The sequence below is a fragment of the Vanessa cardui genome, chromosome 4 (assembly GCF_905220365.1).
Source record: "Vanessa cardui chromosome 4, ilVanCard2.1, whole genome shotgun sequence".
NCBI lineage: Eukaryota > Metazoa > Arthropoda > Insecta > Lepidoptera > Nymphalidae > Vanessa > Vanessa cardui.
In genome coordinates, this window is record NC_061126.1 from 7,859,592 (window position 1) to 7,877,066 (window position 17,475).

Genomic DNA, 17,475 nt, shown 5'->3' on the forward strand with positions numbered 1-17,475 from the left:
TATTGACATTTTACATTGATATTTGAAAGCTTAACAGTTGTTTAGGTATTTTTAATTTTTAATAACAATCAAGTTTTTGCATTAATATTCTACTAATTGCTTAGATATTGTACAATGACATCAGAAAAAGATCCTCTCGTAAGTGAACGATCAGGAACTGTGCGAGAAGTAGGGAACCATGCAATATGGAGCTTATCGTCGTGTAAACCAGGTCATAATATATTTACTTGTGATAATTAAATACAATTGTTTTATAAATAACTATTATTTACTAATATTGATGTTACTGTAAGTTGTGGCGAGTGGACCCTAAAGTTTTCATCTTTCTGTAAATCTTTTCACTTGATTTAACCCAATTTGTAGCTACATATATCAATATCATATCATAAAAAACCTCAATATTACAGTTTGTTTTGATTTTGTTTCTTTGCTATCTATTTATTAATAGATTATATTTCTCTCTTGCTTTAATTTCATAAAATGTAACTGATTGGTATATTAATAGTCCTACTGTTTATATAAAAAGAACAAATAAAACACAAACAATAACACTATTCAAATAAGTTTTAGAAACAACAATAATTTTACTCCCATCTCTTTAATGACTTAATTGACTATTTATATAATTAATTACATAGTTAAAAGTCTTTATGTTATATCTATGTGGGAATTATATTTGATAAAAAATTTCCTCTATTTGCAATATTTTTCATGTTGCTGAGATTATTTATCCTTTAAACCAAAGTTATTCAAACCAAACTAAATTATTCCTTAAAGTTTTACATTAAATAATATATATTTTCATGATTCATGTAATATTATTAATTTAGAAGTATAATTGTTCATTTAAACCTATTTTAGGTTTTGGGATTGATCAATTGCGGGATGATTGTATGGATACTTATTGGCAATCAGATGGTCAGTTACCTCACTTAGTCAATATTCAGTTTCAAAGGAAAACTATGGTTTCTCATATTTACATCTATACTGACTATAAACTTGATGAAAGTTACACACCTAGTAGAATATCTATTAGAGCTGGAACGCATTTCAATGATCTACAAGAAATTGAAGTAATTGAATTAATTGAACCAAGTGGTAAGTAAAAAAACTCATATTGTTTTTAATATGAAAACTGTATTTAATAAAATACAAATTATATATTAACAATTTCAGGATGGGAAATGATACCAATCAAAGATATTCATGATCGGCCCATTAGAACATATATGATTCAAATAGCAGTGTTAAGCAATCACCAAAATGGAAGAGACACACATATGAGACAAATAAAAATTCATTCTCCTTGTGAACCTACTTCATTTGATATTAACAAATTTAGAAATTTTTCAACTGTAGAGTTTCAGCAATATGCAACTATTCGATAATATATTATTTTTTACTTTACTTTATATTTCTGCATCATACATAAAATTAAGAAACTAATATTATTTATTGAGTAATAAAATAATTACATGCCCTCTGTGAGTTATCATTTTTATCTTTATATAAATTTATTTTGAACATTAATGAACTGTCAGGCAATTGATTGCCAGGTATAAATCTGTACAATATTCTGTCTTACTATAATAACATTTAATTTAGGTTAATGTTGCAAAATTCTAACACACACGGATTTTTTACTTCATTGAGTATTTTGTTAGTCTGATTCTTCACTTTCTTCACTTGCTTCTTGAAGCCATTCAAAAAATTTAACAATAGAAGTTTGATTTCTAATTGGACTTTCATTTTCTTTTAAATCTTCATACCACACTAACAGGGAATCCTCATCAACTACATCTGCTTCATATAGTAAATGGATGATTTGGCCTGCTCTGCCTTCTAGCCAGCTATTTTTTATGCAGCTATCCTACAGAATTATGTAAATCAATTAGTTCATGTTGTAAAACTTTGTAATACATGGAAATATCCACACCAAACATTATTACTTACTTCCACAGCTTTCAAACAATCCATTATTGATGATTTTGTTTTAATGTAATTAGCTATAACAGGACGGAAGAACTTTAAAATGTCTTTGACAGTAGTAAGTACATTCTTGCTGTCCTCTAAGATTGGCATACTCAATAAGGCTCTTACAACAAAGAAGTTTACTTCATGCAGTTGAATGTTGTAAGCATATCTTGATGAATTAATTTCAAGTATTAGATAATCACATTTTAGGTTGTCTTCATATCCTCTTGCTAAACTGTCTATAACTTCTTGAAGGAATACTAAAAAAAATAAGAATAATAATACAATAATATAATGATAAAGAATTGTATATTTTAATTTGAAATACTAAATTGGTATATTTATTTATTTAATTGCAGCATATTCTATAATATGTGAATGATTAAGAAAAAACTTACTGTTTGTATCTTCTGGAATTGGTGAATCAGGTAATGAGGATTCAGCACTGCTGTCAGAAGAGTAGCATGACTCACTGTCACTCCATTCTTTTTCAAAACCAACATATTCATCATCTTCTTTGCCAGATGACTCATTCTCCCATTCAGTTCCAGACTCGGATGATGTTTTTTTCAAAGTTTTATCTAAAACAGAATTAAATTATTTTCTGAAATATTGTCAGTAAGGTATATTTTTTCAGATAGTAAATAATTATATCTAAATACCATTATTGTCTGTTTCTTCTAAAATTATGCCTCGGAGCTTGCTTCCTTCTTTTACGCATACATTATTGGAAGCTATGACACCCTCTAAATTAGAGTTTGCCTCAATTATACAATTATCATCTACAAAGCAATTCAAAATCTGGCAGTTATCTTTAATCACAACATTGTTCATAATATGGCTGCCATGAATCACAACATGATTTCCTATTGTACAATTACTTCCAATCATAGATTTTGAAACAGTTGACATATCACTGATATGTGATTGAGCTCCTATTAATACATCTTCTACTAAGGTACATGATCTGCAAAAAAATAAATAAAAATGAATAATGGTTAATCACTTGAAAATGATCTTTTTGTTTCATACATACCTGCTCAAAGTGGAATTTGTTTTTCTAAAGATATGATTGCCCATAAACATGAAGGTATTCTTATAAAAGGAATCAGTTTCAATTGATAGTGGATACACCCAATTGTGTAAAATATCCCAACTAAAATATAAGACATGAAAAAGTTGTAAATTATTTCAAAAAAATATTATTAGCACATTACCATAATACTTCATTTAAAATGTTCTTAACACAGACCACACAGTTTGGTAAGTTTTCCAGTTTGTTATAGCAGCTGCATACTGATTTTCCTTCAACATTGTGTAATATAAGGAACTAGCCAATATGTCTTCATTTATTAAAATACCATGAATGAAATCATTTCTAGTTTGAAAGTCAAAATTGTCAGAGAAAAGGGGAGGCACCGAAGGTGAACATATTGCTATTCCAGCATCTACTAAATTATGGTACAACTTGACTTCAGAATGCTGCAACACACACTCCTGTAACAAAAAAATGTGAAAATTTTAAATCTAAATTCAGATATAATATATTAATAAGCATAATATTTCCTAAAATAATATTTGTATTTATTCAATTTAGAAACAACATTATAGCTATATTTAAAACATAATAATAACAACAAACTGTATAACTCTGTTTTCTAATGACTACAATATAAATAACTTACCAAAGGTAAAGAAACTGCAGTTTCTTTAGATTTTGGCTTATATTTTTGATGCATGAGTATTTTATGAGTTCTACCGTCAGCTGCCAATAGTAATGATTTGTCATTGCTTATCAATGGATGTTCCCATGCAACTTCTTTATATACCAAGGTCATTGCTGCTCCTTTATCTTTCTTGCATGTTTGCCTGAAGGTATTATTGAGTTATTTAGGATCACAATTTACAAATTCTTCTCTATTTGAATTTTGGATTCTTGATGATAATAATAATAATCATAAAATATCCCAACTAAAATATAAGACATGAAAAAGTTGTAAATTATTTCAAAAAAATATTATTAGCACTGAAAGAACTGGCAACCAACGAATACGTCAACATGCAAAAAATTGAGCTGTCAAAGAATTATTCAAAGAAATTTATTTAAAATAATCTAAATCTAATTTTTAAACCTAAAAAAGTAAAATACAGACAGTATATAAAATAAAACAGTAATAAAATATGCGTATATAACAGTATGAACAAATATATAACTACAATATGCAGAAAATCTAAATGACAGTGTCAAAACACAATAAATAATGTAAAAATCTAAGATCATGTTGACAAGAGCCAGACAACAAGCGCACAACAATCCATCCCCGGACCCGCCGCTCAGCTCCGCCTCGCAGGCACAGGACCCCGCACAAGGAAGTAGTCTGGTGTCTGCAGCTGCGTCGAGCTCGAGCGACGAGTACTTCTCCCCGCCGACGTCGCCAACACCTGTACGTCGAGCGGGGAGACGCCGGCCACCGACGGGCTTGGGAGCCAGAGGCCAACCGGTCTCGAACAGGGTCCCCGCTTCCGGTGGTGGTGTGCAGCGCATGCGATGGACACAACCCATTAATGAAAATGTCATGCGCGCATACTATGGGGCTACAAAGGGGGGAACTAACCTCACTGCGTACCGTGTTAGGATGCTCTCTCTGTTTCAGGCGCTTGAACCAGCTGTCAACGTCTCGGCTCAACGACTGTCGGATCAGGTGCGAGTCATTCTGCGTAACAACAGGCTGAGTGACACCGTACTTGATCGGATTCGCTCGGAAACATGTAATAGCGATGTCACTTCTGGCCCGTCAACGCCCGTGGTTGAGGAACCACTTCCTGCAATACCACAGGGTCCAGAACATGATGATGAGGGTGGTGGTGTCATGGCTATTACAAAAAGTAAGTACAGTGATCATTTGAGGAGCGCACTGGGGGATGCGATTCGGGAGTATCGTAACACTCCCGCTGAGCTTAGGCCACGTTTGCCACGTTTACCCATGACTAAACGGAATAGGGACCTAGTGTGCACTCTGGATTCACTGCTCGCAGATTATTTTGAGAGCAGTGAAAATCTCGAGGATACGCACTCAATTCTGTTTTGTGCGGCTGTTGCAGCATGTCGTGTAGCTGGTGTTACATTTGAAGACACCGAACGTGCTACACGACCAAAGGCTGTTGCACCGGCCTGGCAGAGCAGGATTGAGAAACGTATTAATGAGACCAGAGTGCTCATTGGAAAACTATATTGTTTTAAGGAAGGGAATACGCGTCCACGTGTAATGCGTTTCGTGGGGCGGGCGTTCTTGGGAACTGGTATCAGTCCGCAAGAATATCCATTCCATGTCGTGGAGCGTATTGACTTCCTAAAACAAAAAGTTTATGCATGGGCAAGCCGCATCCGTCGGTACAGGCGGCGAGTGGACCGTTATCACTTGAATCGCAAATTCCAGAGCGATCAAAGGTGGGTGTACAGAACGTGGGAGCGACTCGACCAGGATGTGAGCGATGGGTGCCGCCCAGATGATGATGCCACGAATACATTTTGGCGCAACATCTGGTCGGTGCCCGTCGACCACATTGAAGGTGATTGGATGCTGGAGGTCAGGCAAGCGTGCGAGCCTTTGGAAGTGATGGGAAAAATTTCCATTGCTTCTGAAGATGTAGCTGCTGCAGTTCGATCCGTTGCCAACTGGAAGTCTCCGGGACCGGACGGGCTGCATAACTTCTGGCTAAAATGGCTACGCAGCTCGCATGAATGCTTGGCATCCCAGTTCCAGTCAGCTCTAGAGTCTGGGTCGCTACCACAGTTCCTTACCACCGGAGTCACCCACCTGCTCCATAAGTCAGGTAGTGCAACGGATCCTAAAAATTATAGACCGATTACTTGTTTACCGACGGTCTATAAGCTCCTTACCGCCATTCTGAGAGATAAGATTAATAGTCACATACAGAATAATAGTATTTTGTCTGTCTCTCAGAATGGATGTAGGGGTGGATCACGAGGCACTAAGGAGCTACTCCTCATTGATATGACCATTAGCCAACAGGTTCGTCGTTCTCGAAAGAGTCTGTCGACATGCTGGATAGATTACAAGAAGGCCTATGATTCCGTGCCGCATACATGGCTCTTGAGGGTGCTGGAGTTGTATAAATTAGATACAACTCTATGCAGTTTCTTGAGATCATGTATGGGGCAATGGCGGACAGTCCTTCGCTATCCAGGATGCCGAACGATTCATGGTAATGACGAACCGATAAGGATTGAGCGGGGAATATTCCAGGGCGATAGTTTGAGTCCATTGTGGTTTTGTTTAGCCTTGAACCCCCTAAGTACTCTATTGGAGAGTTCAAGGCTAGGCTATCGTTTGCGGAGAGGAGGTAAAGTAATATCCCACCTACTTTACATGGATGACTTAAAGCTCTTTGCACCTTCAGATTCACAACTAATGGAGTTACTAAAGGTAACAGAAACTTTTAGTAATTCTATTAGAATGGAATTTGGAGTTGACAAATGCGCGGTTATGCATGTAAAGCGAGGAGAGATTATGGAATCTGACGGATTACAACTTTCAGATTCCATAAACTTTAAGTCACTGTCCGCAAACGAATCATACAAATACTTGGGTATGTCGGAAGCGTTAGGCATCAATGTGACCGACATGAAACAATCATTGCAGGAGCGTTTCTTTGGTCGCCTGAAAAAGGTACTCAAAAGTCTTTTATCAGGTGGCAATAAGGTTCGCGCCTTCAATGGTTGGGTCATGCCGGTCTTGATGTACTCTTTTGGCATACTCAAGTGGACTCAAAAAGAACTAGACGCCTTGGATAGGAAAGTTCGTGTCCTGCTGACTGCATATCGAATGCATCATCCTCGGTCTTCGGTGATGAGATTGTACATCCCACGGAGATGTGGTGGCCGTGGCTTTTTAAATGCCAAGACCCTACATAACCGTGAGGTATACAAACTCAGGGAGTATTTTCTCCACACTGACTTGGATATGCACCGAGATGTAGTTACAATGGACAAGGGACTAACTCCGCTCTCTTTAGGCAAAGAGAACTGGCACAAACCTGTAGTATTAAGTACTGAGAACCGCAAGGAGGTATGGAAGAGCAAGGAGTTACACGGACGCTTCTATCGGGCCCTTCATGGACCCGATGTGGACTTTATGGCGTCCGTATCTTGGCTACGGTTCGGTAACCTATTTGGTGAAACCGAAGGTTTTGTCTGTGCGATTATGGATGAAGTTATCATGACGAACAATTACCGGAGGTATATTGTGAGGGATGGCACGGTGGACATATGTCGGGCGTGTCACACTCCGGGCGAATCCCTTAGACATATTATTTCCGGTTGTTCTCGTCTTGCTAACGGAGAGTATTTGCACAGACATAATCAAGTGGCCAAGATTATCCATCAACAACTTGCACTTCGATACGGTCTTGTGGTATCAGAGGTACCATACTACAAGTATGTGCCCGACCCAGTTCTCGAGAATGGTCATATCACACTGTACTGGGACCGATCTATAATCACTGACAGGACTGTTGTCGCCAACAAGCCTGATATAGTGGTGATAGATCGGTCAGAGCGCCGCACGATAATTGTTGACATCACCATCCCTCATGATGAGAATCTCGTGAAAGCTGAGAAGGATAAACAAATAAAATATCTTGACTTAGCTCACGAGGTTGTCGACATGTGGGATGTGGATACAGCAGTTATTGTGCCGATAGTTGTTTCAGCGAATGGCCTAATGGCCAAGAGCCTCGACCAACATCTTAAGAGACTCTCGTTAGACAGCTGGGTCAAGGGCCTGATGCAGAAGGCAGTACTCCTCGGCACGGCGCGTATTGTGAGGAAGTTCCTCTCTTTGGAGCCCTGACCACCGGTGGCTTAGACCCTGTTCCCGTCACTGGTTGGCCTCTGTATTTTATATTTTTAAATATATTTTATACATATGTTTATATTTTATATTTAAAAATGTAATATAATATGAGTAAAAATAAATAAATAATAAAAATCATAATGAAGAAAATTATAATCCTTATTAATAAATTGCTGTACTACAAATCTTATATATATAAATGCAAACAAATTTAGCAACTTGATCTTATATTATGTTACTCTTATTTACCTCAATCTTGTTTTATATTACTAGTTAAATCAGTAACCAAATTAAACATGAATTACTAATAATAAAAATATTACTTATGTTGCTCCAACAAGGCAGCGAAATTGATATTTGTTATACTATTTACTCCTACAAGTACAAAGTATCCCCGAACTAATCCAGCTGCATCTATTTCTCTCATCACGTCACCCATAGTCTGGCAAGTGTCTGATGATATTATCTGCACATCTAATGTAATGCTCCATGGCACCTTGTTTTCCTTGCATTTCCTTTAATGTATCAAATTAAATAACTTAACAAAATATTACAAGTTAGTTGAAAATCAACATAATTAGAGATGTAAAGTTAAGGTCGTAATAAGCAAAATCTTACTTTATGTGATCTTTAATTTTTAAACTGTCCTGACAGCAAAATAGAATTGCTTCTCCCACACCACCTGATACCAAGGATTCCAAAACATAATCAATGATAGGAATTCCTGCAACAGGAAGAAGTCCCTAGAGGATAAAAACAGGATTTATTAAATTAATATTACATTAATCTTAAATCAAATAAACTAAAATGAAACCTACCATTGGGTTTTGGTTACATATTGGACTAAAATTATTATTGAAAAGGTCCATTATCACTACAGCTTGAATTACATTATCTTTATCGTTTTCCATTGTTACAGTTATTAGATTAATTCAAAAAATTAAAAACTATATAGTATATTAATAACAAAAACAGTTGGCAAGTGTTCCAGTCGTTTTCTAGGTTGTTTTACTGACAAATGACAATTGACAAGAAAGTGACAAATTGTCAATTGTTAGTGTTTTTTTTTAGTAGGACTGTGCACTTGGCTCGTCATATTTGTCCCTTTTTTGTATATATTTCAAATAAAAAAAATATATTCTTTATTCACTAGGCTTATAAAATCAGTATAGTTTATATAACTTAAACTATAAAATTAATAAAACGATATTTTAGTATTATCAATATATGAAATACAGGGTTATTGGTAACTCGACGTATATCCGTTAGGAGGTGATAGGGGTGACTATTTGCAATAATTTTAACCCCCTTATGCATAATCCAAAAGTGACCATTTTTAAGTTATCACGTTTTTTAGTTTTTTTTTTCAAAATTTGTCAACTTCAAAAATTTATTTAAAAAAAAGTTTCAATTAAAATCTATTTTTTTCTTTTGTTTTATAAAAACGATCACACACTGGATATTTCTTAATATTGAAATAATAATTATCTGACCAAATTTATAAATGCGAGATGGGAAACGAATTTCTTTCAATACTTTTTTGATTTTTTTTTCCTCACAAATGCCTCAAAAACTAAAAAAATCTTTATGAAACCTGGTCAGATTATTTTAAAAATATAACCGTTTTCTTAGCTTTCCAAAAATGTAATAGTTTTCCAAAAACGGATAAATAGTCACCCCTATCACCTCCTACCAGATATATGTCGAGTTACCAATAACACTATATATAAACAATGTATATTAAAAAAGTATGTTGAACGTTTTTTATCGACCTAAACGTTTGTCGTATTATTTACGTTTTGTACATATTTTTTTAACTTAACCATTCGATCGATTTATTATTTGACCTTCGAGCCTTAACATGAAAATGTTGTCCTGTTATTGTTGCTTAGAAACGAAAATATTTAAACATTGGTGTTCTCTATATTATCTATAGTAGGTAGTTGAAGCAAAGCTAAATTATCTTAGCAGTTTAATAACGAATTAAAGCCTAAACATGGATTATGATTTAGCTCGTATTGATTATACTCTTTGTGGAGTAACATATCCAGATGCATTAAAAATTTTGCCAAATACTGACCATAAAGTGCAACAAAAGGTGAAACTAAAAATAAAATTAAAACGAATAAATAATTTTTACTAAGTATATTTTCACCCAGTTTACATTTTATGTATACAGTTTACAGTAGGAGATAAAAATGGAGTATTGCAGTGTTTAAGTATTAAGGATGAAGAACCAGTTGTCCACTTTAAAACCATACCAGGAAAACCAATCACTTCTGTACAACTTGCTTCGTCTGTAGGTAGGATATTATATTTAATTTTATATTAGTCATACAAAATCATCACCTGGACGAGAGGTAGGTCAGATAGATATTTCTATGGGTACATTTAAGCATAGTAGTATTTCCTCTCGATGTTTTCCTTCACCGCCGAGCACGAAATGAATTATAAATACAAATTAAGCACATATATACATATATGTAGTTGTGCTTGTCTGTGTTTGAACCCAAAATCATCGGATAAGATGCACGCGTTCTAATCACTGGGCCATCTCAGCTCAACTATATTTATGTATGTATTATATATTTGGTCAATGACAATATTCAGTTCGGTATTTTAATATTTAATTTTAATGAATTATATATTGATGGAGAATGTATTTTTTTAGGAACCAATACAGATAAAATTTTTGCTGCTTCGGGGAACGAAGTAAAAGGTTATACTAAAAAAGGCAAAGTATTCTTCAGTATTGAAACTTCTGTGTCTGAAACGATAACATCCATGTAACACATTTTTAGTCATTTTACTATTAACATAGCTGTTTATTCATTGTTAAAAAGGATATTTATATTTAGGTGCGTCTTGGGCAACGACCTCGTTTTATGTTCTGGCAGAACGGTTACACTTTATAGGGAACTACAGGAAATATATTGCTACGTTTGTGAAGATAGAGTGCTTGACGCTATCGCTTTCGCCACACGGAATGTAAGTGTTTGTTTTTATGCGTATTCGCTTTTGTTTTGAATTTAATGATCAAGTCTCTTTTCTTTCATAAATACAAAGAGAAATCGTATAAGAATATTAGTGTTAATTGCAAACAAAGAAGTACTAATTATTGAGAATGGGAATATGCAAAAGCGGACTCATATTTCGGCTGGCCCGACGCGGTTTACTGTACCGCAGTCCATATCGACATCTGAAGTATACGCATTTTATGGTGCTGTAGACGGTTCCATCGGGCTCATTTCTTATGATGAGTAAGTACTTTTATGCCTAGGATGTAGAACTCGACCAACCTTTCGAATTGTTTCATTCATAATATTTAATACCATAATCTAAGCTATAGTAGCTACCACTATTTTAATTACTCTAGAGAAATACCACATTTTTATATACCTCGAGCGTCAAACTATCGCCCTATTACCAATTATTAAATGACTTTGATGTAGACTTTGATGACCATGATCAATCAAAATATTTAACCATTAGATTAGAATCAAATAATGGTTTTTTTTCTAATACATACCTATTATTATTTTTATATTGTGAAATAATGAAAAACATTGACTAATGTTTGTATTTATAATAGAGAAAATGTGATATTTTTATTTTTGTGTTTATTTTAAAGAGCTCCATATAGAATAGACCACAAGTATATTAAAAATCTAAAACACTTAATTTACTTCAAAAAATGCGGTTTCAAAATGTCAATTTAAATTTTTACTGTTGGCTGTCACTGGCTCACTGATCGTTCTTTCCTCGCTGGCTTTCATACTTGTGCATTTTTTCTCGACCATTGAGATACTTTTTTGTAAAAATTTAAAACGTACTATTATTACTTCGAAAAAAAAAACCTTTGTTGACGTATGTTTTGTGCCAATGTGTTCATCTACTTCAACAAAGTTTTCAAATAAATGAACGCTAATTAGTGTTTTGAAACCTATTCCATTTCACGACTCTTTAATTCGTAATTATTGTTAAAAAACAACATTATATCAAATATAAACCTTGCAGTGGCCCTTCTTTTACATTTTTTTAACATTTTAATAGCAACATTTTCATAAATATTATATTTGCATGTTCCCTATACAACACTATTCCACTAAATTAATTATGTCTACTCTAATTTTACTTTCAAAGTTCCAATATACTGTTATTGGAACTTTGAAAGTAAAAATAACTGCGACTTTCAAAAAACAATTTTTGGCAAAAACATTATTTAAGATCTCGATTAATTATATAATTTTATGCTGCTCTTATGTATGTGTAAAACCAAATTCAGTGTTTAATAAATATCTGGTTAAAGAATAATCTCTCTTGTAGCCTACATTGCTGGTTTTCTGTAGCAGCTTACAACATGTCATATAAAAAAATTGCTGCTATATACATATTAAGAGCCGAGATGGCCCAGTGGTTAGAACACGAGCATCTTAACCGAAGATTTCGGGTTCAAACCCAGGTAAGCACCACCATGTATATGTGCTTAAATTGTGTTTAAAATTCATCTCGTGCTCGGCGGTGAAGAAAACGTCGTGAGGTAACCTGCATGTGTCTAATTTCATTGAAATTCTGCCACATATGCATTCCACCAACCCGCATTGGAACATTGTGTTGGAATATGTTCCAAGCCCTCTCCTTAATGGGAGAGGAGGCCATTAGCCCAGCAGTAGGAAATTTACAGGCTGTTATTTTACTATCTACATATTATATAACTTTAGCCGCTGAATAAGAATAATTATATTATTAATGAACGTAGAATCCACTTTTTTGGGCTATCTGCAACAAATAGCCTTTATCGACCAAAACTAAAACCAAGATTTCGGTTAGGTATTAATTCGACATTTTTTTTTAAATTATAAAATGTATAGACACTTAATAAAAAGTGGTTTACTTTTATAAGTTATCCTTTTACCTAGATCCGAGTTATCTGCTAAATGTTTAGTGGAAGGATGTGGATTAGGCTCTATCATGTGTGTTGGATGGTATACCAATAATTCTGGCACACATCTTGCGGTAGGTCGGCATGATGGCTCCATCCAGTTGTACCTTATCAGCATGGAAGACTTGAGTGAAAAACCGAGATTGAATTTTACATATGTAAGAAATTATCATTGTCATTAAATATGTATTATTAATTATGTAACTTCTACGATTCGTTTAGCTCAAATTAATTATTTTAAAATAAGTTTTCCGGTGAGCCTGTAACCTCAGTTTGTGGCGGGTGTATTGGAACGGAGGAACCAGAATTGCTTGTTACAACTTTTTCGGGAAGAATATTCGGCTTAAGATCTAGTAGACTCATTGTCTCCTCAAACAAAACTTCTGGTGACGCTCTTGCTACTCGTCGTTCGAAACTTGAGTGCGTATGAAACTATATTTATAATAAGATTTTAAAATATTATTTTCTCTAGTTTTATAAGTTAAAAGTATATTTTTAGGTCGGAAGTTTCACGTTTAGAAAAACAAACGGCAAATGAGCGTGAAAAATATAAAAAGATTACACGTTCTTCATTTTCCGGAGTGTCAGCACCACCCTTACTAGATATACAACATGAGGTCAGTAAAAAAATCATAATTTGGCTTTACGGCCTCGGTGGTGTAATAGCTATCGAAGCCGAAATTCTCGATTTCGATAAACCTATATATTTTGCGTGTAGGTACATCATTTTTTAAAGTATTGAGTTTAAAGAGGTTTTATAAAAAGAGTTATAAGAAACAACACGAAAAAAACGTTTTACATATTTTTCTAATGGTTTTCTATTCTCTTTCTAGCTTTCAGGAGCTACTCACAATGGTTGGCAAGAAGCAAAAATCACATCTGCAGTTCCTCTCGATATGCTCTTTGTATATTGTGATAGCCAACTAGAAATTCAGACGGATAACGCAGCCGTCCTCAGTACATGTGCTCCGCAAGTATGATATTCAAGTTAAAGCTTACTTAATTTTTTCTAGGAATTGTGTATACATTTTCTTGCAGTCTACTAAATAACTTAAATAATCAACAACTTTCAATAATTAAATTAAAACAATTTGTGTATCACCAGGAATATAACAGAACAGAATTGTTAACAACAATTAGATGTCAAGCTGGAACACGGCGAGTTTGGCTACGTATGCGGATTGTAAATTTGGAGGACACAAAGATGGAAGGAACTCGCGTACTAGTCTATATTTTACCAGCAGGCGCCCCGAGAGTCGCTCGAGTTATTAAGTTTCATTTGCCCATCTTACCACATTATTCAAAATATGAACCCTTAGATATTGAAGAAAATACAAGGTATCATATAATGACTTTGAAATTTAAATGACATACTATTTTTCTGATAGTCTTAAATCGTAATTAATAAATTAAATCACACATATTTTAGGATTTACTTTTGCCAATAACGTTATAAAATATATTGTAATATTTTTAAATTGTCTATATGATGACCAAACATGAACCGAATGCAGGGCCGTATTTAGGGGAGGGCAACCGGGGCAACTGCCCTGGGGCCTCCACATGAGAGGGGGCCACAGTTTTCAGCAAGTTAACAAATACTGAAATATAGTCAAATTATAATAATGTTACTATTTAATATTTTAAAAGTTACCGATACAAATACGAAACAATTCATAGCTTACTGATTGAAATAAAAAAAAACTAATTAATTCATAATAATATAATTATTAGCCTGTTTGTGGCCCCGGGGCCTCCACACCTTTAAATCCGACTCTGACCGACTGAAGATATAATTTAGAACCACTAAACATTCACACTGAGTCCTTTACTTAATTTGTGTTTATAAGTAGGTAGGTACTTTGTCTTGTGCTGATCTCGGCCGTGAAAGAAAACGTTGTGAGAGTTAGATAAAATTCTGCCACTTGTCTATCAACTTACCTACATTGGAGCAGCGACATGGAATTATATCTTCAAGAGTTGTGATCTTAATCCGAGCAGACTCACATCACATAGTCAGGATTGTGATACATTGACAGGCTGTTATTAAGGTTTTATTTATTGTGTCTACTACGATTTATATTAAAAGGAAAAACATTATAACGAAATTAATCTTTTCTGAGGCCTTGGTGTGAGCTTCAAGTATCAGGAGGTTTCTCGGTAGCTGAAATAACATCATGGCTAACGGATGTTCTTCCAGGAGAACTACCTAGGCCTGCTAACAAAGTTTCTTTTGCGCGATCACATTCTTTCCTTGGTACCTCACTCGTATGCAAATACCAGTAAGTGTATATTTTCTTTAAATAAATATTAGTGTATTTTGTATTTGATTTATATGAAATGAAATAAAATCCTTATTTGATTCAAATAATTTCACTTTATAGACAGTGATTTAGTAATTTGTTTAATGTAATTACCATCCCTTATTACCGCAATTATAAAGGATACTTCTGTCCAAGAAAAATACTCCGATACTTGTAACTGTTCGTGTTCACAATATTTCTGACTTTTTTAACCGACTTCAAAATTCGTCTGATTTTTTTTGAAACGATGTTCTTTTACGCGACTTCAGGAGAGTGAAATGATAGAAATCGTCACGACAGGAAAATTCGCTTTGCCCCTCCAGGCGATTTTTCATTCTCATTCTGTTGTATACGGTTTTATAATTTATTATTTTTTTTTATTGTTATCATTCACACAACATTTTAATAACAATTTCGTCTCTTCTCTTTAAATTATTCTCAAACGTTGTTGTTTATTTTCTGCTATTTGATACACAAAACATCGCAAATAACTTCGTTGCAAATGGGTGTCTCACAACAACTTCCTTTTCTAATCTTTTTTTTAAACGACAAATATTAGCCTTAGTCTCGATTTTTGTAAAATATCATGTATAGTTTAATAATTATAATTTCTATAATTAAAATAAATTTGAATTATGACATACAGGCGTGGTTCGGCTGTTTTTAAGTCCGACAATATATCCACAATAATGGTACTGAAAAATTTTATCTCAAACTGTTGCATAAAAAGAAATATAAGAGAAGAAATTTCTTTTGGTTTGTATTTCTTTGATATTTGATTAATATATTTGTTAAAAAATAATTCAATAAAAAATCAATTTGCTTTACAGATGTTCCAGAAGATTTTTGCCTAAAATCATTTCAATTGCTAAAAGATAAATTTAAATCTGAATACCAAAGAAAAAAAGAAATGGATATCAAAAAGGCAATAAGGTAATTACAAAAGGCTATGTATGTTTTTATAAGCAATATTCTATACAAGTCATTATATTAAGTCCATTAGTAATGAAGTCATGTGAAAGTGATAAAGTATACCTTGATCATATTTTGTTATTTTTATGTTCATGTTTAGTTCTCTAGATTTGGATGAAATGACCATAAATGATGAAACTATGCCAATATTATGTGAAGACTATCTCCTCATATATAATTCATCGGATGATAATGCTATTGAGACAAATTTTGATCAATTAATGGGTAAGAGAATTTTATATTACATTATAATTGAGACTTCACATTAATTTTGATTCTTAAAAGTCCAAATATAGATATTTTAATCACAGATTTTACTTTTATAGTTATAGTTCTGTTTTTATAGGCATTTATGATGATTATTTTTTTTATTGTGCTTTGTAAATTGTATATGTACACATGCTCAGGATAATCACATAGCTCTTGAATTTTCTATATATTATATCTTAACTGGTAACTGCGACAAGTCTGTTTTGGGTGCCAAAATTAAAGTAAATAAGAATGATGCATTTCTATAATATTATTGTATTTAAATATTCATTTTTTATTTCTAGAGACAGTAACAAAATGGTATATAGATTGGTGGAAATTACATTCCAATGAAATTTTTATCAACAATGATGACATAAAAAGACTACAAAATGTTTTAAAAAATTGCGAACTTGATGAAGTAGAGAAAATTATGGATTTTAAAGAAAACTCATCAAAAAATAGCTACTACTAAAACATTGGTAACAATAAATCATGTTAGATATTAAGAGAAGAAAGTATTGGTCTAATAAATTCTTTATTGTATTCTTCAAGAGATTTTGATTTCAGTATCCTTACTGGAGTTATTCCTATTGCTTACATCACATACAACATATGTGATAGATGAGTATTGCAGTCTCTGAATTCAAATATTGATTTAATGTGGTTCTACAATATATGAATAATACCAACAATTGGGAGAAGGGAATAAATCGAAAAAATTGGAATGGATATAATAAAAAAAAACTTCATAAATTTTTACTTTCAACTTATTAACTTATAGGATATCAATGATTAAGAAAATATCAATCCTGATTTATTCACCAACAGACCTGCCATAAATGTATAATATTTAGCCCTACGTCTAAAGAATGTAAGAGTGTATAAAAGTGAATATGTCGAAAAGTGGTGTTTATTCCCATTTTCCAATTGGTGGTTCAATTACAAACAAAAAACAGCACATTTAATATTCAGTGAATGTTTCATGTCCTATGTAAGTGGAAAATAATAATTGGGTATTATCATTAATAATAATTAAATGGGATGGAACTTTCCACTGCACTTGATCACTGTAGACCAAAAAAATAGACAACAAGCATCAAAAATTCAGCAGAAATATTTCAGTAACGGAATCATAACATAAATAGTAAAACTACTA

General features: G+C 33.4%; 3 protein-coding genes across 3 annotated transcripts; 2 read left to right on the forward strand and 1 right to left on the reverse strand.

Moving 5' to 3' along the window:
- On the forward strand, positions 1–1,407 carry LOC124544150 (anaphase-promoting complex subunit 10). The gene is made up of 3 exons (XM_047122608.1): positions 1–211; positions 862–1,098; positions 1,177–1,407. The coding sequence occupies exons 1-3, from the start codon at positions 115–117 to the stop codon at positions 1,386–1,388; spliced, it is 546 nt and encodes a 181-aa protein (XP_046978564.1). The 5' UTR covers positions 1–114; the 3' UTR covers positions 1,389–1,407.
- Positions 1,118–8,878, reverse strand: LOC124544149 (translation initiation factor eIF-2B subunit epsilon). Its single transcript, XM_047122607.1, has 10 exons — positions 8,669–8,878; positions 8,469–8,593; positions 8,174–8,365; positions 3,660–3,843; positions 3,227–3,471; positions 3,011–3,130; positions 2,637–2,941; positions 2,373–2,555; positions 1,954–2,234; positions 1,118–1,870 (listed from the first exon to the last, which is right to left on the reverse strand). Exons 1-10 carry the CDS (start codon positions 8,759–8,761, stop codon positions 1,661–1,663), a joined length of 1,938 nt encoding a protein of 645 aa, XP_046978563.1. The 5' UTR covers positions 8,762–8,878; the 3' UTR covers positions 1,118–1,660.
- A 938-nt stretch (positions 8,879–9,816) lies between these two features.
- LOC124544418 (Bardet-Biedl syndrome 7 protein homolog) lies at positions 9,817–16,865 on the forward strand. Its single transcript, XM_047122950.1, has 15 exons — positions 9,817–9,948; positions 10,030–10,153; positions 10,522–10,636; positions 10,709–10,838; positions 10,917–11,110; positions 12,770–12,950; positions 13,040–13,212; positions 13,292–13,409; positions 13,626–13,766; positions 13,898–14,130; positions 14,916–15,074; positions 15,742–15,851; positions 15,926–16,028; positions 16,168–16,292; positions 16,622–16,865. Exons 1-15 carry the CDS (start codon positions 9,847–9,849, stop codon positions 16,789–16,791), a joined length of 2,178 nt encoding a protein of 725 aa, XP_046978906.1. The 5' UTR covers positions 9,817–9,846; the 3' UTR covers positions 16,792–16,865.
- The last annotated feature ends 610 nt before the right edge of the window (positions 16,866–17,475 follow it).

Bases quoted from the DNA above. Each gene is read 5' to 3' on its own strand.
- LOC124544150 (XM_047122608.1), top strand. From the start codon at position 115: ATGACATCAGAAAAAGATCCTCTCGTAAGTGAACGATCAGGAACTGTG. The intron at 212-861 runs GTCATAATATAT...AACCTATTTTAG, and splicing joins CTTATCGTCGTGTAAACCAG to GTTTTGGGATTGATCAATTG. The intron at 1,099-1,176 runs GTAAGTAAAAAA...TAACAATTTCAG, and splicing joins TGAATTAATTGAACCAAGTG to GATGGGAAATGATACCAATC.
- LOC124544149 (XM_047122607.1), bottom strand. From the start codon at position 8,761: ATGGAAAACGATAAAGATAATGTAATTCAAGCTGTAGTGATAATGGAC. The intron at 3,472-3,659 runs GTAAGTTATTTA...TTTTTGTTACAG, and splicing joins CTGCAGTTTCTTTACCTTTG to GAGTGTGTGTTGCAGCATTC. The intron at 2,235-2,372 runs GTAAGTTTTTTC...TATTTTTTTTAG, and splicing joins AATTCCAGAAGATACAAACA to TATTCCTTCAAGAAGTTATA.
- LOC124544418 (XM_047122950.1), top strand. From the start codon at position 9,847: ATGGATTATGATTTAGCTCGTATTGATTATACTCTTTGTGGAGTAACA. The intron at 10,154-10,521 runs GTAGGATATTAT...GTATTTTTTTAG, and splicing joins ACAACTTGCTTCGTCTGTAG to GAACCAATACAGATAAAATT. The intron at 13,410-13,625 runs GTCAGTAAAAAA...TTCTCTTTCTAG, and splicing joins TACTAGATATACAACATGAG to CTTTCAGGAGCTACTCACAA.